The 20,645-nt window shown below is 37.7% G+C and overlaps 1 protein-coding gene and 1 long non-coding RNA gene across 4 annotated transcripts; one reads left to right on the forward strand and one right to left on the reverse strand.

The window, feature by feature from the left end:
* Positions 1-2,874: 2,874 nt before the first annotated feature.
* On the reverse strand, positions 2,875-6,873 carry LOC308621449. Of its 2 annotated transcripts, none has more exons than XR_014016464.1 (3): positions 6,773-6,873; positions 4,282-4,374; positions 2,875-3,208 (listed from the first exon to the last, which is right to left on the reverse strand). It is a non-coding gene; the product is annotated as an uncharacterized lncRNA (long non-coding RNA). The 2 variants fall into 2 exon arrangements; XR_014016465.1 differs by lacking the exon at positions 6,773-6,873 and adding an exon at positions 5,669-5,813.
* On the forward strand, positions 6,016-15,760 carry NABP1 (nucleic acid binding protein 1). 2 transcript variants are annotated; one of them, XM_081242009.1, is made up of 7 exons: positions 6,016-6,131; positions 6,341-6,607; positions 6,905-7,043; positions 9,668-9,739; positions 11,642-11,717; positions 12,362-12,428; positions 13,411-15,760. In XM_081242009.1, the coding sequence occupies exons 2-7, from the start codon at positions 6,517-6,519 to the stop codon at positions 13,578-13,580; spliced, it is 615 nt and encodes a 204-aa protein (XP_081098135.1). In that variant the 5' UTR covers positions 6,016-6,131; positions 6,341-6,516; the 3' UTR covers positions 13,581-15,760. The 2 variants fall into 2 exon arrangements, with proteins under 2 accessions (XP_081098135.1, XP_081098136.1); XM_081242010.1 differs by having other exon boundaries at positions 6,028-6,046.
* The last annotated feature ends 4,885 nt before the right edge of the window (positions 15,761-20,645 follow it).

The following is a 20,645-nucleotide window of genomic DNA, read 5'->3' on the forward strand; positions in this document are numbered from 1 at the left end:
AAAAAAAGAAAATTACAGACCAGTATCACTGATGAATATAAATTCAAAAATCCTCAACAAAATACTAGCAAACAGAATCCAACAACACATTAAAAGGATCATACACCACGATCAAGTGGGATTTATCCCAGGGATGCAAGGATTCTTCAATATATGGAAATCAATCAATGTGATACACCATATTAACAAATTGAAGAATAAAAACCATATGATCATCTCAATAGATGCAGAAAAAGCTGTTGACAAAATTCAATACCCATTTATGATAAAAACTCTCCAGAAAGTGGGCATAGAGGGAAACTACTTCAACATAATAAAGGCCATATATGACAAAACTACAGCAAACATCATTCTCAATGGTGAAAAACTGAAAGCATTTCCTCTAAGATCAGGAACAAGACAAGGATGTCCACTCTCACCACTCTTATTCAAGATAGTTTTGGAAGTCCTAGCCACAGCAATCAGAGAAGAAAAAGAAATAAAAGGAATACAAATTGGAAAGGAAGAAGTAAAACTGTCACTGTTTGCAGATGACATGATACTATACACAGAGAATCTTAAAGATGCCACCAGAACACTACTAGAGCTAATCAATGAATTTGGTAAAGTAGCAGGATATGTAATTAATGCACAGAAATCTCTTGCATTCCTATACACTAATGATGAAAAATCTGAAAGAGAAATTAAGGAAACACTCCCATTTACTGTTGCAACAAAAAGAATAAAATATCTAAGAATAAACCTACCTAGGGATACAAAAGACCTGTATGCAGAAAACTATAAGACACTGATGAAAGAAATTAAAGATGATACCAACACATGGAGAGATATACCATGTTCTTGGATTGGAAGAATCAATATTGAAAAATGACTATACTACCCAAAGCAATCTACAGATTCAATGCAATCCCTATCAAATTACCAATGGCATTTTTTATGGAACCAGAACAAAAAATCTTAAACTTTGTATGGAGACCCAAAAGACCCCAAATAGTCAAAGCAATCTTGAGGGAAAAAAACGGAGCTGGAGGAATCAGACTCCCTGACTTCAGACTATACTACAAAGCTATAGTAATCAAGACAATATGGTACTGGCTCAAAAACACAAACATAGATCAATGGAACAAGATAGAAAGCCCAGAGATAAACCCACGCAACTATGGTCAACTAATGTATGACAAAGGAGGCAATGATATACAATGGAGAAAAGACAGACTCTTCAATAAGTGGTGCTGGGAAAACTGGACAGCTACATGTAAAAGAATGAAGTTAGAACACTCCCTAACACCATACACAAAAGTAAACTCAAAATGGATTAGAGACCTAAATGTAAGACCGGACACTGTAAAACTCTTAGAGGAAAACATTGGAAGAACAGTCTTGAACATAAATCACAGCAAGATCTTTCTTGATCCACCTCCTAGAGTAATGGAAATAAAAACAAAAATAAACAAATGGGATTTAATGAAACTTCAAAGCTTTTGCTCAGCAAAGGAAACCATAAACACAATGAAAAGACAACCCTCAGAATGGGAGAAAAATATTTGCAAATTAATCAATGGACAAAGGATTAATCTCCAAAATATATAAAGAGCTCATGAAGCTCAATATTAAAAAAATAAACAGCCCAATCCAAAAATGGGAAGAAGACCTAAATAGACATTTCTCCAAAGAAGACATACAGATGGCCAAGAAGCACATGAAAAGCTCAACATCACTAATTACTAGAGAAATGCAAATCAAAACTACAATGAAGTATCACCTCACACCAGTTAGAATGGGCATCATCAGAAAATCTACAAGCAACAAATGCTGGAGAGGGTGTGGAGAAAAGGGAACCCTCTTGCACTGTTGGTGGGAATGTAAATTGATACAGCCACTATGGAGAACAGTATGAAGGTTCCTTAAAAACTAAAAATAGAATTACCATATGATCCAGCAATCCCACTACTGGGTATATACCCAGAGAAAACCACAATTCAAAAAGACACATGCACCCCAATGTTCATTGCAGCACTATTTACAATAGCCAGGTCATGAAAGCAACCTAAATGCCCATCGACAGAGAGATGGATAAAGAAGATGTGGTACATATATACAACGGAATATTACTCAGTCATAAAAAGGAACAAAATTGGGTCGTTTGTTGAGACGTGGATGGGTCTAGAGACTGTCATACAGAGTGAAGTAAGTCAGAAAGAGAAAAACAAATATCGTATATTAACGCATATATGTGGAACCTAGAAAAATGGTACAGATGAACCCGTCTGCAGGGCAGAAATTGAGACACAGATGTGGAGAACAAATGTATGGACACCAAGGGGGGAAAGCGGCAGGGGGATGGGGGTGGTGGTGTGATGAATTAGGTGATTGGGCTTGACATGTATACACTGATCTGTATAAAATGGATAACTAATAAGAACCTGCTGTATAAAAAGATAAATAAAATAAAATTAAAAAATTTTTTAAAAATGCACTTTTTAGGGAAAATAACCTGTTTTGGAAAAAAGGTCATTGTATGTAACAGATAGTTGGTTTTAAATTCCAGCTTCATAACTTAGTATATAAAATGAGAAAATCCACTTCACATGAATTATTAATATATAAATAAGCATACAGTGCTTTTAACGTAAAATGCCTGGCACATAGCAAATGCTCAATGCGTGTCAGCATTTACCATTCTAGGGATGATTTGTGTTTAAATATTACTAAACATTACTTATGAGGCTTTTGATTAAATGTTTTAAAGAAGATTAAGACCTTTTTTTTTGACCTTGCCAATTATGCTACAAAGTGGATTATCTCTGTAATGTGAGAACACTGTAGTTCTTGTTAATTTTTTTATTGTTAGTTTCACTGCACAATATGTCTAGTATCAAATAGTATTTGGCCAGGTATTTTACTGATGTTGTAATAGTTTAAAATAGACGAATAGTACAAAGAAAGTGAAAATGACCACTGGGGTCCCAGAAACCAGAACCTGGTAGGGAGCACGGGTAGTGAGTGGTGGGCAAACTTATGCACAAGATTCTAATGGATGCCCTTTGGTATTTTACTGGATCTGACCAAGCAATATCTTCTTTACACGGAGTAGTGGTGTTGAGCTTCTGGGCATAAACCTCTCATCACCTCAGAATAAATCGTTGTTTGCGCTATGAAAATGATGAAAGCCCACAAACAGTCTTAGAAGCAAGACCACGAAGTAATCCTGCAAAGACAGTAAAGCAGCAGCAATATAGTCATTACGATCTAACTGGCTGGGCATTGATGGATCTTTGTTTATTTCACTGAATGGTAATATTACGAAAGATTATTTGGGTGGCAACAGTTGCTCTTCTAGACATCTCCTTTCTTTCTTTCTTTTTTTTTTTTAATTAACCACCACCCTTGAGGAGTGATCAGGGATAGTTTAAACCGACTGACCTGGGTTGAAGAATTCCTAAACTGCCCACACCATCCTGTTTCTCAAGACTGCCTTTAGTTTTGGTGGATGAGAAAGCACTTGTTGCCATTTCCTTTCTGAGAACTGCTGAGTTAGGAGGAAAGGAAGTGAGAGATGTTCGACTGAATTCTGTCCTGTGGGGGAAGTGCAGGGCTGGGTTGGGCTGTGCCTCTGAGCACAAGCTTCTACTTTTGTGGGGCTGGTTTCCCAAGTGTCTGGTTCCTCTTTCTAAATGTCTGTAAAATTGGTTTGAGCAGTCCTACCTAATCCCCTTTCTGGGAACAAATGACCCAGGGTTCAGGGAGTGGCTAATTTTCTTTGCCTAAACTCTGGGCCAGATTGGGAGTCTATGGGAGCCCTGATGTTGGATGTGGTTCTGCCATTAACTCACGTTTCATCATTGTTTTACTGGATATTGAAATCATGCTTATAATATTATCTTACATCATTTTCCAGCATTACGTCAGTGTCTTTGGCACACTGGACTTTATTTGTCCATGAATTGAAAGCTTCTGCTTCCTTAAGAATGACTTGCACCCCTGTTAATGCTGTGATTATCGTTGAAACTCATTTCTTGTGCTGTAATATATCTATGCTGTTTGTTTGCAGATGTTTGGGAAGTGGTGTGGTTGAGCTAAAAATATTCAGAAAGATTCAAGGAAAAAGTCTTCTGCCACACAAATTCTCTGATACTCTTCTCAATGTATCTGTTACCATCTCAAATAGTTAATTACATGATTCTCTAAAGCCCTATAGATATATGTTGCTGCTAATACTTTATTTATTTAGTCTGTTTTTTACTCATAATTCCACTACTGCAATTTAAGTCTAAAAATTACCTTTAGGCCGGAAGACTCTGGGGTCAAGACTGCCTAGATTCAAAACTCAGTTTGGCCTTCTCTGGCTATGTGGTCTCAGGTGAATTTCATCATCTGTAAAATGGGGATAAAAATTAGCAATCACCATGTAGAATTGTAGAAAAGATTAAGTAATCACAGCTTAAGCTACTATTGTCTCCTTTTCTTTAATCATAGAAAATAGGCAAGGGGAAAATATTTATTGAGTATCTACTATTTGCTAGGCACTATTATGAGCCCATGCAATCCTCTGTGAGGTAGACATCCTTTTATTTTTGGATGATTAAATTATGACTAGAAAGCTTAATCAACTGTCCTAAAGGTCACACAGCTAGTAAATAGTTCACACCCAGGTTTGCTTCTAAAGCACATGTCCTTTTCACTACACAACATAAAGAAAACTTTATGCATCTTTTCCCTCCCCAGGTTATAATGTTTCAGGGTCTCCCACTGTTGTCACACAGTTATTTTGTATGTACGAAAACAACTGCGTGACTTGATAGCTCATGAAATGACATGGAGGAAACTTAAATACATATTACTAAGTGAAAGAAGTCAATATGAAAAGGCTACATACTGTATGATTTCAACTATATGACATACTGGAAAATGAAGCCAGTAAAAGTATCAGTAGTTGCCAGGGGTTAGGGGAGAGGGAAGGATGGGTAGGTGGCACACATAAGATTTTCAAGGCAGTGAAACTACTCTGTATGATACTATATTGGTGAATACATGTTATTATACATTTGTCCAAAACCATAAAATGTACAACACCAAGAACCAACCCTAAGGTAAATTATATGGACTTTGGGTGATGATGTGCTAATGTAGGTTCATCAGCTGCAACAAAGGTACCACTCTGGGGAATACTGATAATGGGGAGAGGTTATGCCTGTGTCGGGGTAGAGAGTATAAGGGAAATCTCGGTACCTTCCACTCTAACATAAAACTACTCTAAAAAATAGTCTGTTAAAAAACAAACAAGCATAAAGAAAAGCAACATGGGGAAGCGATGTAATCTAGAGAAGCGTAAGGAAAAATAATAAATTTGCAAAGGAATTTAACTACTTGTCTATCTGCCTAGCATTATAGAGTGAAAAGCACCAAGACTAGGTTGACAACTTGTGTTGATGCCCTGCTTGCTCACAAAGTTCCTGGGTGACCTTCAGCAAACTACCGCACCTTTCTGGACCCCAATTTTAAATATGCTTAAAATGAGGCGGTTGTGTTGATCTCTAACTTCCCTTCCGGCCCTAAAATTCCAGCCTTACAGCTAACGACCCATCCCTACCTTTTTTTTTCTTTCAACCCAGACCAGCCACCCTAGCCTGAACCTTGTTCTTACTCTACCGCATACTTTTTGGCTTACCCACTGGGTCCTAAAACACAGCAACCGTTAGCAGTGACTGCGAAACTAAAGGGCGGGGGGGAGGACTGAACTCTGAGAGGAAAAAGAAACTGCAAGAAAACCCAGAAGACTGACAGCAAGTGGTAGAAACCTGAAGAAGTAAGACTAGGCAGGGTAGAGACGACGCTGCGCAGCGACGGCGGAAGCTGGAGGAGGGTGGGGCGGAGCCGAGAGTCGATTGGACGGCTGAGGGGGCGGGGCCCGCGCTGACGGCATGTCAGCGGCTGGGGGGCGGGGCGTCGGGCGAGCCAGACGCCATGGGACGTCACAAGAGGCGGGGCGACCCGGGGGTCCAGGCGGCGCGCGGTCGCGTTCCGCAGTCGGTGTTTGGTACTCTGGGTGCGCGGTAGTTTGGTCTCTGCTCCGGGTTCGCTGTCACAGCCCGTCACTCCCCGGAGCCCGGGACAGACAGGGCAACGCCCGTGTGTGTGTGAGCGGGACTCAGGGCAGAGGCGTCCTCTCGCTGTCTTTTTTTTTCTTCCTTTTATCCAAAGAAGGGGGCAGTTCTCGCGCTTGCCTTCCTGTCGCCCCGTTGGGAGCGGGGTTGGTGTGCGGAGTGGTTCGTCTTTTTTTCTTTTAAACTTGTGAGCGTTTTTGGTTTTGATTTTATTTTTTTCCTCCCCCTTTTTTTAGGCTCAGTGCCGTCTGGACTGGTTTCATTGGTTCCTGACTAACCGCTTTCTGCCCCTTCTCTCGCCACCCCCGCCCAAGGTCGCCCCTCTGCCCTCGCCCCTGGCCCGGGGGGTGGGAAGCTTTGTCAGGCTCCCTGCCCACTCGAGTCTCCGCAGCGTAGCAGCACCTGCTTCAGTATGAACGGGGACAACGACCCCCCTCTTTTTATAAAAGATATTAAGCCCGGACTGAAAAACTTAAATGTCGTCTTTATTGTGCTGGAGATAGGTAAGTGGGGTCCGCAGCCCGCCTCGCCGCCCTCTGTGCGTCCCGGGACAGGAGGGAAGGGCGCCGCCGCCGCGAGCCGGGGGCTCCCGTCCCCCTTTCCTCCCTTTCCTCTTCCCTCCCCCATCCACGTGGCCCCCGTTGGCCCGAGCTGGGGCCGTAGCCTACCTGCGGCGAGAACCCGGGGTCGACCTCTTCCCACCTTTCAGGTGCATTTTGATCCCGGAGGAGGAGTTAGCTTTTTGGAAGTCCTCATTATCTAATACACCCCTCCCCATTTTGATTTTTAAATCCTCACAGGACGCGTGACCAAAACCAAAGACGGCCATGAAGTGAGATCATGCAAAGTAGCAGATAAAACTGGCAGCATCACTATTTCCGTGTGGGATGAAATCGGAGGTCTTATACAGCCAGGGGATATTATTCGGTTGACCAGAGGGTAGGTGTGCATAAAAGGGTTGGGGAATCAGAGTGCCTCCCAAGTAGGAGTCTGCGGAATCGGAATTGGCTGACGCCCAGGACCTTGGCAAATTCTAAAATTTCATCTTTTCTGTGGGCCACCCAGAGGATTTTTAAGCCCCTTCATTGTTAACCTCAGGTGATGGACGGCATTGGGATGTAACACCTTCGCCTTTAAAAGCAGTCAGTTTCAGCCGAGTCTAAACAACCCCACCCTCAGTTTACAGATTAAGTAGATTTTTAAATACTGTTCTGGGATTATTGAGTCTTTTTTAGTAGATTGTTAAAACTAACATAATCAATACTTCATCTTTTTCATAAACTATTTAATATAGTTGTCATTTCGCTTTTTTTCCAACCTTTTCCCCTTTTTAATGACTTTTGAGATCCTTCCCGTATTTTATTTGTATACTCATTTAGACAGTGTGGACGTAAATCGAGATTGTAGCTGGAGAATTTAGTAGGTTTTGTAGTGTGTCAGATTTGTACTCGGATGTGAAAGTTGAGAGAGGAAGTTTACAATATCTGGAAGGCACGTTCTTGAAAATAATTTCTTGTGCCTACTGCTGTAAGGTCAATGTTGTACAAAAGCAAAATGATGTGCAGAAAATATTTGGCAGAAAGATGTCTATGATACCTCTGTCCAAAAGAGTTAGTTGGCAGATTGGCTTTTAAAAATAATTTAGTACAACCTTTTTCTTTTTGATTAGTAATTAGACTACCTTTAAAGATTTACCAAGTATTAGGAAGATAAAATGCCAGAAAGGGGTCTTAAAAATAGATTTTGGAAGCTTTATGATCAGTAGAATTGTAATAATTCATTGGTCATAACTGTAGGAAAAGTGGGTGGAGATTGACGTTGGCATAGTAAATAGAATCTCAGAAAAGTGTTGGATCACCCTGAAAGTAGGAGCTTAGAGCCCTTTGATAGTATCTTACAGGTCTTACAACATCTTCAGGAAGTGAGGCAGCGTATCATCAAAGAAGGAAGTGAGAGTCAGGACTTAGACATTTTTTTTCTTATACACTGACTCATTATGACACTGGCTATGTCTTTTAAACTTCCACATCTTTAACTTGCACAAAAGAGAATTTCTACCTGGGAGGATATGGTGAGAATTAGCATAATTAAAGTTTTTTGGCTGCCAAAGTATCTCATCCAGTGATTAGAAGTTATTTTACACACTGTAAACGGCATCTCTTTTCAATTATTTTATATTTTGTAGTCACAGAAAATACATAAATGTGTTCATCAAAAAAACTGGAAAAACTAAGTCAGTAGCCTTATAGTATCTATAGAATTTTAAGGAGTATAGTTACCAAGGAGTACAGTTTAAAGGAAAATTCAAAACCAAAGAAACTACTGTTTTTTAACTTCAGTGTATCCTTGAAGTTATTACACTTTTCAACTTCCTTTTCTGTAAAATGGGAATATTTATACCTTACTAAAGTAACATATCTAGCAGAGTCTGGCCCATTGTAAGGCCCTTAAATTCTGGTTGAATCTAAGAAAAGTAGCTTTTGAAGAAAGGTATACATCTCAATAATGGTAATTTGAATATTGGCATGCATATCAGAAAACCCTGCAAACATTGATCTCATTCCTGAAGTAAGTGAAAGTTAAATGTTTTAGTTGTAGTAACTTCAAATTTTCTCTCAAAATAGGCATTAATTTTTACTTTAGTAAGGTGAAATATTAGTGCAGTCTCCTAAGTCACTTTTTGTGTAACTTAAAAGTGGTGAATGGAGTCTTTAATAAATAGCCTTTACTAAATGAAGAGAAATATATAATGTGAAACGAGAAAATTTTTATTAACCTGTATTAAAAGATGAACTATCATTATACTTAAACAATATTTGGTTATAATTTATCTTTCTAAATCGTGAAGTTACCATAGTAGTTGTACAAAGAACCACTGAAACCCAAGTCTTGGGCTTATTTTATAATATTGATTAATTTACATTTGTCTTAGATTTGTGAATAGGATTATTTTATCTAATGATGCTGCCTGCATTCAAAATTGTTCTCGGTAAATAATTGTTCAGTCAAGTTGTTGCTAAAAATTGGGAATTTGGAAAAGCAGATAAGCGAAAGATTTGTGATCACAGTTTTTTAGCCCCTTGATTAAATTTTACTAAATTTTCAGTAGCTTAGGAATAACACATACTAGCCTATGTGTTTTATGGAGGCAAAGGAAAAAATATATCAATATCTGGTAGACCAAGTACATGCGTGTAAAAGTAAACACTAGGGTGTTGATTTTATATGCCCTGTGTTTGAAAAGTAATTTCTGCTTGAATCTCTGCAGTTTGAATGTTCTCCCTTTCTTAATTGACTAAAGATGTGATCTTTGGAGTATAACAATGCTTGCTTTTCAAAAAGACTTCTATTTTCTAGGGTTAGTTATCATTTATATAATTATGTCAAAATTTGGCGGTAGAGTTTTCTTTGCATTATTCCTTAGTAAGTAACAAGTTAATCAATGGTAGATACAGGGTTTGAGCCCCACCTGCACCCCAATACAAAAAAAATAGTATAAAGATTTATTTAAGTAGAAGGAAATATACATATTTCCATAGAACTGATGTTTCTTTTCTTTCTAGGTATGCATCCATGTGGAAAGGATGTCTGACACTTTATACTGGAAGGGGTGGAGAACTTCAAAAAATTGGGGAGTAAGTATCAAGATGCATTTAATATAATTGAATAAATTACAAATAATATGTACAGAATAACTGGTAGGTATAAACTATCAACCTATTTGTTGACTTTTTGACTGGTAAACTGAATGCTTGCAGCAGCTTAACTTTGCATGTATGTGCTAGTTTAACACCTATCAGTACTGTTTCCTGTGGTTGAGAATGTCAGTTTTTCCTGTCACAGAGCATTAAGAAGCTGCACTTGAGACAATCCCCAGTGGGACCGTTTCTGTAGGCTTTGGGAATGTATATCTTTCAGATGTCACAAGTGCCATTTGAAGTAAGTTCTGTCATCTAGTGAATTGCCAGTTAAGAAGCTGGGTGTGGGTTTTAGGCCATAAGTTTAATTTTTCTTTTTCTCTGCTTATGGGTGAATATGTACCCATATGTAAAAGGACTTGCAGCAATGACAATTGAAGTCCTGTATTTATCCACAGTCTAGGTACTGTACAGGCAGCCACAATGCAAGCTTCTATAAACTACTACCCTGGTAATCTCCACCCTGACTTGGAGGAACCATCCTCTCTAGGGGTGTAAAGGTAATTCAGCCTCCATGCTGGCCTAGACATTTGGGATGTACTCATAAAGTATGGTGTAGGCAATGAGCCAAATCATAAAGTCCATTCTGTTTGGTTAATGCCTGACATCAACTTAATGCCTGTCAAAATAGAGGATATCTAAAGAGAGAAGCCACAAATGGCACCAAAAATAAATAAATAAATAAAGGAAGGAAGAATGTATTTTACACTACAGGAATAAGATACTTCGGGAAAAATAAGCAATCTTGCTAGCTTTTTTTTTTTTTTTTTTTTTTTTTTTTTTGTGATACGCGGGCCTCTCACTGTTGTGGCCTCTCCCGTTGCGGAGCACAGGCTCCGGACGCGCAGGCTCAGCGGCCACGGCTCACGGGCCCAGCTGCTCCGCGGCATGTGGGATCCTCCCAGAGCGGGGCACGAACCCGCGTCCCCTGCATCGGCAGGCGGACGCTCAACCACTGCGCCACCAGGGAAGCCCTTGCTAGCTTTTAAAGATCAGAAACTGGTAACACTTCGCTTTTGCTTAGGAGGAAAATTAGGATTCACTTATGTTCGTACTTAGAGTAGTAGAGCAATGTATTATGAGAGGTCTTAGCATCAATATTACAGAAAGATTGAGGATCCTGTTCTGACTTTCCTGTATAGAGAGGTATGTATAATAATGGAGGTCGGTTATGTGAAGAACCACTGGGGGTCACTCAATACATAGTGACTTTGTCAGGGTCAGTCCAGGAGTTACCAAAACTGATTTTGATTTATTTGTGGGTTGAGGAGCTAAGAAAATGCTTATGTGTAATGTTTATCAATATACACCATAGTCAGCTGATAAGAAGCATTGGGATAAACCGTGTCTTGATAGCCAGTTGTCTTTATTCATGCCTGCAAAATCCACTTTTAACCTTGAATGATTATCTTTGCAGATTCACAGTGATTGGTCAAAGAGGGACTGGATGAAAGTGTGTGAGTGGATTAGTGCAAATCCATCACCATTGCTGGAAAAACTCTGGAACCCTAAACATGGTTCAGAGGCATCAATCAGCCTATGTGGAAAAACAGGACAAAGATATGTTTCTGTGTCCTTGATCTTTGACAAGGACAGAAGAAGAATTAAAATACAAAATAGAATGTTTTAAACATTGTAGGCAATCAAATATTTGATTTTTTTTAAATGAAACAAGCATTTAGAAAGTTTTTGTTGTAAATGAATAGAGTTAGTTAGCATATTGCTGTTTGGTAATTCATTTGACATCTACGTTCTTTATTCCTGAAAGTTAACGTGTGTTATGTAAAGAAAGGTTGATTATTTCAGAAGTCATTCAAATTGTCCTTTATTGTCTTTCAGATTTTGTATGGTTTATTCAGAAGTGCCAAATTTCAGTGAACCTAACCCAGATTATCGAGGACAGCAGAACAAAGGGGTAATTAATCCAAATGTATTGTCTGTTTTTATGATTAGGCTAATTTTGACTGTGTACTACAAATCTGTGGCTAGGTTGCCAAGCTTTTCATATCCTAAGTATAATGGAGACAATTTTTAAAAGAATCTTTTTAAAGATTCTTTAATGAATTCTTTTCCATTTTATATGTTTTGTGAGTCTGTATAGGTATCTGTAGTATCATATATGAAATGTCCAGTCAGCCCTCCACATCCATGGATCATTGAACCAACTGGGATTGCACTGGTTAAATTTGCTGATGCAGAATGTTCCTATACAGTATGCCATATTGCACAAGAAACTTCAACATCTTCAGATTTTGGTATCTGGGGGGGTCCTGGAACCAATCCCCTTGGGATACTGAGGGACGACTGTATGTGCCATTTAGCAGTTTAGCACTTTCGAGGAGCAGGTAGTAATATCAGGAAGATGTAAGACATAACAGGAGCTTTGAAAGGTCTGGAAACATTCCTGAATATTTTAACATTGAAAGGACTTGGATAAATCTTTTTAAATTGTTTAAAAAAACCCTTGAAAGTTAAAAAAAACAATGGCTACAACATGTTATAATAGTATGTTTTTTAAAAAATCTTCATTTGATTAAATTAAAGCATTTTTTTTAATAGGCACACCGTGAACAGAAGAATAATTCCATGAATAGTAATATGGGTACAGGTACATTTGGACCAGTGGGTAAGATTTTTTTTTTTTTGGTATATTTGTGATCAGGTGTAAGAATTAAGGGAATCTATCTTATGAAAATATAACTGATTTTTCTAAAAAGCAGATTCCCTCTTAAGTTAATTTATTGAGCACATTCTGTATTTAAACATTTGGGCCAGTTACTGGGTGAACGTTGGCTAATAATAAGAAATCTAAGTTTTGGTGATTCATTATGTTATTTTCCAATGATTTTTACAAAATTTCTGTAATCTAGTGATTATTTATAATAAATGCAGAATAACTGGTTATTTTTGTGTACTGAAAGCAGTTTATCTTCAGATTGATGCTCACCTTAGTTTTTCACATGCTCATAGCTGCCTCTTTAAAAGATTGGCCTTTACCCCTCAAATACTCTCAAAGTTCAGTGGTTCTTGCATCCTGTTAAAGGTCTTTTGAAGCCTTTATTCTTAAAGAACAGAGGAAAAGTCTTTTGTGATTGGAGTGCTTTAAGGTGGCTGAAGTTTTATTTGACCTGTTGGCTACATGTTTGAGCACAGCTGATGATCATTATGTTGTGGGACGCTTTGGTTTTTCCTTTAAAAAGTTAGAATTACTAACTTGTCTCCTTTAAAACATTGTTAACCTTATTTGAACCAAATGCCAATACTTATATACCATTTTGCTTTTTCTTTTTCCCTTATAATGTAGGTAGTGCATTATCTATGCTTTTTTCCTACTTTATTAATTTCTCATTCTATTACCCAAGTTGCTCTTTTTTCCTCTCCCTATTAATGCAAGCATCAAGTTAATATATTTACAGTAATTATACATTTGGGAAAACCTAGGACTCAAGCTGAGTTTTATCCAGTAGTTTAAAAAAATAAATAAATAAAATAAATAAAGGAGTTTGTTTTCCATAATATTACTTGTAAGCATTAATAGCATGTGTTACAACTTCAAATAGATGTACTTCTATTTGAAAATGGTGATGATTTTTTATATTCTTTTTTAGGAAATGGTGTTCAAACTGGCTCAGAAGCAAGGGGATGCCAATTTTCATATGCTGGTAGAATCAATGGCCGGGGACCTGTAAATCCACAGCTACCAGGAACATCTAATAATCAAACAGTCATGACCACAATAAGTAATGGCAGGGACCCTCGGAGAGCCTTTAAAAGATGACCTATGCCAAATACACACATGTAGTTTTTAAACTACGTGCTCTACTTGAACACTTAACTGCACTTTTATTTATTGTTAACTGTGAACACTGTCCTTTATCCGTTTCCTTTTATGTTTTTGGTTTGTTAACAAGAGTGGTTTGTTTTTATAGCAGAACTATTAAGCTGCTCAAGTCTCCTGTTGAAGAATGGGGACACTGAAGAATAGGGGCATTTATTTTTAGAGCAAAAAGATCTTTGGATATCTTCTAAAATACCTGCACCCATTTCATGGGTGAGTTACTTACGACATCAGCATTTTAGCCTCTATGAGTCTATTTTCTGTATAAACTTTGTAATTTTTAAAATAAGGCTTAGTGGGAGATGTTCTTTTGGCTTAAAAACAGATATGGCCAACTAAAGCAGGCTTAGTGGGAGATGTTCTTTTGTCTTAAAAAACAGATATTGCCAGCTAAAGCAATAACCACCAAAAAAGCAAAAACATGGTTAATGCTAACAGCAATTTTTGAGTGTTTGTGACTCCAGGAATGATTGACTTCTTCATTGAGTGACTGCCATTAAGATTTTCCAGGGACTGAATCATCCTAAACTCTTGTTCTGTTACCAAAAAACATATTCTTTATCAGAATTATGGAATAGAATGTGATCTGTATTATAACAAGAAATTTTTAGAAGAAAACTACATTTACTTTATCTTAGGGTAGTCCTATTAATACTTATCAGCTTTGTACATTACACTGAATGGAAATTTAAAACTGAGGCCTTGAATGTTTATTTTCTTAAACTACTATGTCAAATATTGAAGTTTAATTTGAGGGAGTTATGAAGTCATAATAAACATTGATCTAATTTTTACAAATCATGGTAGATAAGTATTATAGTGAAGGCAGTTCAAATTGAATTTATGTAGAAAAATGTAATCTTAATTTATAGCATCCTAGGTACTTGCAGAAACTCAGCCTGGAGTGAAATTCCTAGGTTCTTACTTTATTTGAAGGGTATGTGTGTGTGTTTATTGTCAGTTTCTGAACACAATTCACAAAGCCTTATCAGCAAAAGTTAAGAAATGGCTCTCTCAAAGAAGCAAATACAGCTTTATTTAGAAATGTAAAGGTAGAATTTATTTATGTGTTGTAAATGGTGTCCAGTTCCACTTTTTACTGTAGGGTGGATAACTGGTAAATTTTTCCTTTGTTGGAATTAAACTCTTCTTCAGCATTATCTCTTGAATAAAACTTAATGTTAACAGACCTACCTTATTTTTGCTCTTTGAATGGTTTACAATGGAGAGCCAGTACCTTTTACTGTAGTTGTAATGATGACTTCAGCCTGGTGACTACTTAGCTTTGTATTTGTCACTGTGTCTTTTTTTCCCCACTTCAAATAACAATAATTTAAGTGGACTTTGTTTTCTGAAAGTGCCATAGCATTTAAATATAAACATTTGTGCCAGATATTCGTTTGCTCTAATCCAGTGTGTCTAACAGGTATTTCAGTATGTCACATATTAGGCACTGTGTGGATAGTGTTAAGGGGTAGACGAAATAATAATCTCAAGAAGCTTATTGTTTATAGTATTTCAGTAACTGGGGATTATATGTTATAGAAATAAGTTTTTCCTTTATTCATATACTGATGATTATAGTTAATTTGGCTTTGTGACTAGTATTTTTTAAAGATGTTCACAAAATTACAGATGTTTGGAGTAAAAAAAAAATTACAAATTAGTACATAATTTTTTTTTTTTAATCTCAGTAGATATAGGAGCACTAACGCTGAGTTATTTGTGGGAGATTAGTGTTAAAGTTGATTTTAAAAGAAAGGATTTTGGAGTTTGGAAGATTAAAATAATCAGGTATGGATTGCTGAGCTTCCAATCCTGGCCTTATTTTCTCTTCACCTGTGATGTTGGGCAAGTTATTCCACTTGAAACCTCTGTAAGCCAGGTTCCATAACTATAAAAACAAGTAAGTGAGTAATATTACCCCTTTGTATAGTTAAGATTTTCCTGTGTGAATGAGTAGAATGATTTCTGGCTCCTAATAAGCAGTCAAATGTTCGTTGTCTAGTCATACCTCGAGAACAGAAGAAAATGCAGGGTTAGGTGTGGAAGTATTGTTACCCTTTAACGTGTTGAGATTAAGTAGAGAAAGACCTTATCTTTTACTTTTGTAATTGACATTTGCCTCAATCATTTAACCTTGTTGTTCTGTATTTTTTTAATCATTTATTAACAAATTTCTTTTTTCTTAAGGAAAGCCTTCAAAACCAAAGCAAAGTGAGTTACAATCCATAATGAATATTTGCCTTCCCAGCCTGCTTGGACAGTACTCATCAAGAAGTTAAGAGGAAGAAAGTTTCCTACCTTCCTCCTTCCTGGCGCTTTCAGCTATCAACTTTTAAATAAGTTTAAACACCTACTGAAAACAAAAGCCATTTAGTATAGAAATACACACTGCTAGGTTTGGGCCCCACTTTATTTTTACAAACCAGTTCTGAAGTGGATTGAAGTCTCATTAGGCAGGTGGCCCCTCCTGTCTAGGCAGGTTCTTTGGGAGTTGCTACAGTACAGACATGGAAAGATGAAACCCATAAGCCCAGATGATGTATAATAGTGAAGGCTGCAGTATGCTTTCTCATGGACACTTAGACTGGTTTTCCTATAGTATACCAACTCATTTTTGCTTTGTTCCTGTAGTTTTAGTAATTGCGTTTTAAATTTGAGGACAGTTTAACTTGAGGCTACCCTAAATATTTGTATCACTGAGTATTTGTCACTTGTATTTTTATCATTTAACATTTTAAGGATGTTTAATTTGCTGGGTTGAGTAATAATGCCAAGGGAGTGATACTAAAAACAAATAGACGTGAGGTTAGTAAAAAAGTAATCTTATGATATATAAAGAACATTTAAAGTATAGGCAGTTTTAAGATAAACTAAAAAGTTTTCTCAGAAGGTGCAAATTGAGAGTATTTTACATCAGTCTTAAGACACAGTAGCAGTTGTTAGTTTATATGGATCTGACATTCCAGTTTACTTACTGACATGACTTCCCTTTTCTTATCCCTTAATAATACCATTAAGTGTCATAATGTACCATAATGACTGATTGCTCCAAGCAATTTTAGGCTGCCATGACTCTTAAGAGACTTTAATGTATTCACAAAGGTTCTAGAGACAACAAACCAGAAAACCATGTGAAAAGCAGTATCAACATGGAACACTTTTCCACACCAAAGTCTGTTCTTACCTCTAGAGTTGTTCTTGGGAAAACTTGCCCTATGATGGCCTCTTTTTTTTTTTTTTAATCTATTTTTCCTTCTCTTAATTTGTTTTATCCCCTGTCTGATGAAGGTGAACATTTCTAGTAGAAGAGGGTCACAGTCGGTCTCTGGTATGGGTTTAATGACAGGGGTAAAAGCAGATACACTTGGCCGTAGTGAAAATCTGTGTATTGAGGTTGCAGCCAGTTATTAAGTAAATGGAGTAAACAGCCCACATTTCACAAAGTAGCCATAATGACTAACAGTTAAGTTATGCTCCTGAGGAAATCTAATTGTGACCTTGGAAAAACAGCACTATCATGAATGATGGTATGTTAGGACCCGAGGGAGAAAAACATTCTACTTTCCAGGTGTGTTCAAGTGTTTTCCAAATTCCTCAAGGTTTGCTTTGTTAGGGATGCACAAGAATTTGTCTTCCAGTACTGTGACCACATTACTCCAGGTTTCTGAGCTAAAAGTGTATAATGATGTTTCTTAAAGCACTAATCACAGGCAAGAGAATCAAGTCCAGACTATCTCACAAGCCCCTTATTTAGTATGTTTCCTCATTAAGAACATTATGTCCAAAGATGTTACGAAGAGCTGTTTACCACAATGAGATAATCAGTATGATGTAAAGAAGGTGAACATTTTAACAAGTTTGGCTAGTAGACATTTAATCACTTAAGTCTTTTTAAAGGTCTTGATAGGTAATACACAATCCTACCGTGGCTCCCAAAGTTTTAAAAACATGCCTCCTGAAAACTTAGGGACTAGATGTTGAATTATATTAGAGCTCAGGTCTCTTGAGACTGTTGACACACCACAGTCCTCACTGTCATACCATGTTTACTGTCTAACAGCCTCAACTGAAGGACCATTGACATGTCCTTAAAAATCAGGTCTTTAACCATTTTCAAAAATTTGAGTACATTTTTTAAGTTTTCATGCCATCAAAATTTATGCTTCTGCACATAGAAGAGAGAGTCCAGTTTTTTGGTCCACAAATTGAATAGATGTTGAATAAAACTCTCAAGGAATGGTTTATAAACCTATACGAGATTCTCCCCAAGAACTTGTTAAATGTATGGATTATTTCTCTGCTCTACCAGAAGGAGAGTTTTTAAGTGTAGGTCTGGGAGAGCTGCACTTGAAACAAAGTCCCTGAAAATTTTTGTTCCCTGCCCTTGATATCTCCCATTAACAAATAACTTTATTTTGAAGTGTATGTACACACATACACGTACCAGTTTATCTTTGTGAGGCCAGAATATACCAAGGTTCTGTATTATAAAATGTGGAAGAATTGTACTTGGAAGCATATACCTATGAAGGTCAGAATTGATGGGTAAAGCAGAGTAGTTCCCAGCAGAATGGAGTTTTGAGTATGGCCTCTGGATGTGAGCTGAGCACTGAGTTTTGAATTAGGTTCAAATAGAATATTTTAAGATCAGATTACCCATAGTGGAATCGCCTGGCTTCCTTTGGACCTATATAGATCAAAGTGAAAATAAGCCTTTTCACCCTAGGTTTCTGTTTTAAAAAAAAGATTTTATTGTTGCTTATTTCAGCAAATCGGTTTGCAGCATCTTCTACCTTCCTCCTATCCCCCAAAGCGTTCCTCAGTTTCTTACTTTATTATGTAGAGAGGTGCTGGTGGGGTTGGAGGCATGATAAATATTACTGAGAATGCCTACAGAACCTACCACTTAAGATCTTAATCCTGTTCTGTTCAGAGAGATGGATACCATAAATACTTTACATAAAGAAGTAATATACCAGGTATGATTTGACTGCCATGTGGGGCTAGTCTTTTGTTTTAAATATTTATAACCCTAGTAGGGAGCTGAGTAAGACCTCTGACCTAAGTCTCTGGACTAATTAAGATAGAAAACCAATAGAAACAGAGTGGTCAGCACAATTAGTGCCATCTACTGGGTGATTACTATATCGTTTCAGTAGTATAGACATCTGGCTTAATGTGAGGAAAAGGTTCCATTATTTCATTATTGGATAGGAATTTTTGATGGTTTAAGCATCATATGGAAGATCATTAAGGAGAAGTTGGGCTATCGGTTTAATTCTAGTTTACGAACAGGCAGTACCGTTGTCAAAAGTAAATTCCCCTCAGCTAAGCAGGTTTATTAAACCCTGAACTGCCCCTAAAGCTACAGAAAATATGGGAATAGTTGCCAAGTTTTGTATGCTTGTTACATTTAACAATAATACTGGTGGGAAGTGTAAACTGTTAAAAATACCTTTGGGTGGGTGGTGGTTTGGTAAAAACAGTTGAAGTAGAACACGAACTGCCCTTATAAATTTTATTGCTTTACTAGTGGTATTTTGTCAAATCCTGGCCAAGTGACTGCTGTTGTTCTTGGAGCTATGTTAGCTTTGCAGAACATAACCTATTTTAAATGCCAGAGACAATGTGCTTTGGTGAAAAGAACTGGTTTTGAGCTGAGGAGATCTTGGTTTGAGTCCTAGATCTACTATTTACTGGCTCTATAATCATGAGCTTCATTATAAAATGAAGATATTGGGGCTATATGCTGGCAGGGCTATGAGAACTATGTGAGTCAATGTATGCAAAACATCTATTCTGTATCTAGGGCTTAACAAATGTTATGTTCTTTCCCTGTGAGCAGTGAAAATAAGAGGCAAGTACTGGTCATTTCTCCATGCCATTATTAGGAGACAATCTTTTCTATAATTTAAAATCTGGAATATTAAGCAATTTATATAATTGCGATTAGGTTTTCTAAAAAAAAAACACAAGATTTTACAGTCTTCTGGGTGCAGAAAAGTACGTGTCCTGACAATTTACCACGATTACGAGGATAGCATGTCGGCTTGAGTCTTCATCATGAAGTCTGCCCAATACCTGAGTGCCCTGTGCTGTTTCTCCATTCACCTTTGCCCAGAGGGTGTGGGCATCATTATGAAGGTGCAGGGGAAGAGGAAGGATGTGTGGGCCAGGGTTTGTGTCAGGGAGGAGGTCAGTGGCCAAGAGGAGAGCAGAGGGTGCTGGGAGGAATTCTATCTTCCCAGTAACAGTCCTCAGGATTGCTGTGTATCCAGAGTTTGCTGGTTTGCTTCTGATAAAGTATTAGGTAACTTTCCCCAACGTTTTATTATGAAAAATTTCAAACATGTTGAAAGAATTGTAGTGTAAACATGTGTGTACTCAACAGCGCGATTTTACCATTACCATCTATGTTTTTTTCTTTTTTAAAATTATTTTATTTATTTATTTTTGGCTGTGTTGAGTCTTCGTTGCTGCGAGTGGGCTTTCTCTAGTTGCAGCGCGCGGGGGCTACTCTTTTGTTGTGGTGCGCGGGCTTCTCATTGCGGTGGCTTCTCTTTTGCAGAGCACGGGCTCTAGGCATGCAGGCTTCAGTAGTTGTGGCACCCGGGCTCAGTAGTTGTGGCTCGGGGGCTCTAGCACGCAGGCTTAGTAGCTGTGGCGCACGGGCTCAGCTGCTCCGCGGCATGTGGGATCCCCCCAGACCAGGGCTTGAACCCGTGTCCCCTGCATTGGCAGGCGGATTCCTAACCACTGCGCCACCAGGGAAGCCCTATGTTTGTTTTTATTCATCCTATTCTGGACATCCATTAGTCCATTTTTAATACATTTCAAATAAATTGCAGACATCAGTGCGCTAAATATTTCTCTATTTCAGCATGTCTGTTCACTAGATTTCAAGGTTTTGCTGTTTTTAGTATAAAATTTACAAAGAAATGCACAAATCTCAGGTGTACATTTGTGAGTTTTAACAAATGCTTATGCCACCTGTGTAAC

Source organism: Mesoplodon bidens (assembly GCF_964165515.1).
Source record: "Mesoplodon bidens genome assembly, chromosome: 8".
NCBI classification, from domain to species: domain Eukaryota; kingdom Metazoa; phylum Chordata; class Mammalia; order Artiodactyla; family Ziphiidae; genus Mesoplodon; species Mesoplodon bidens.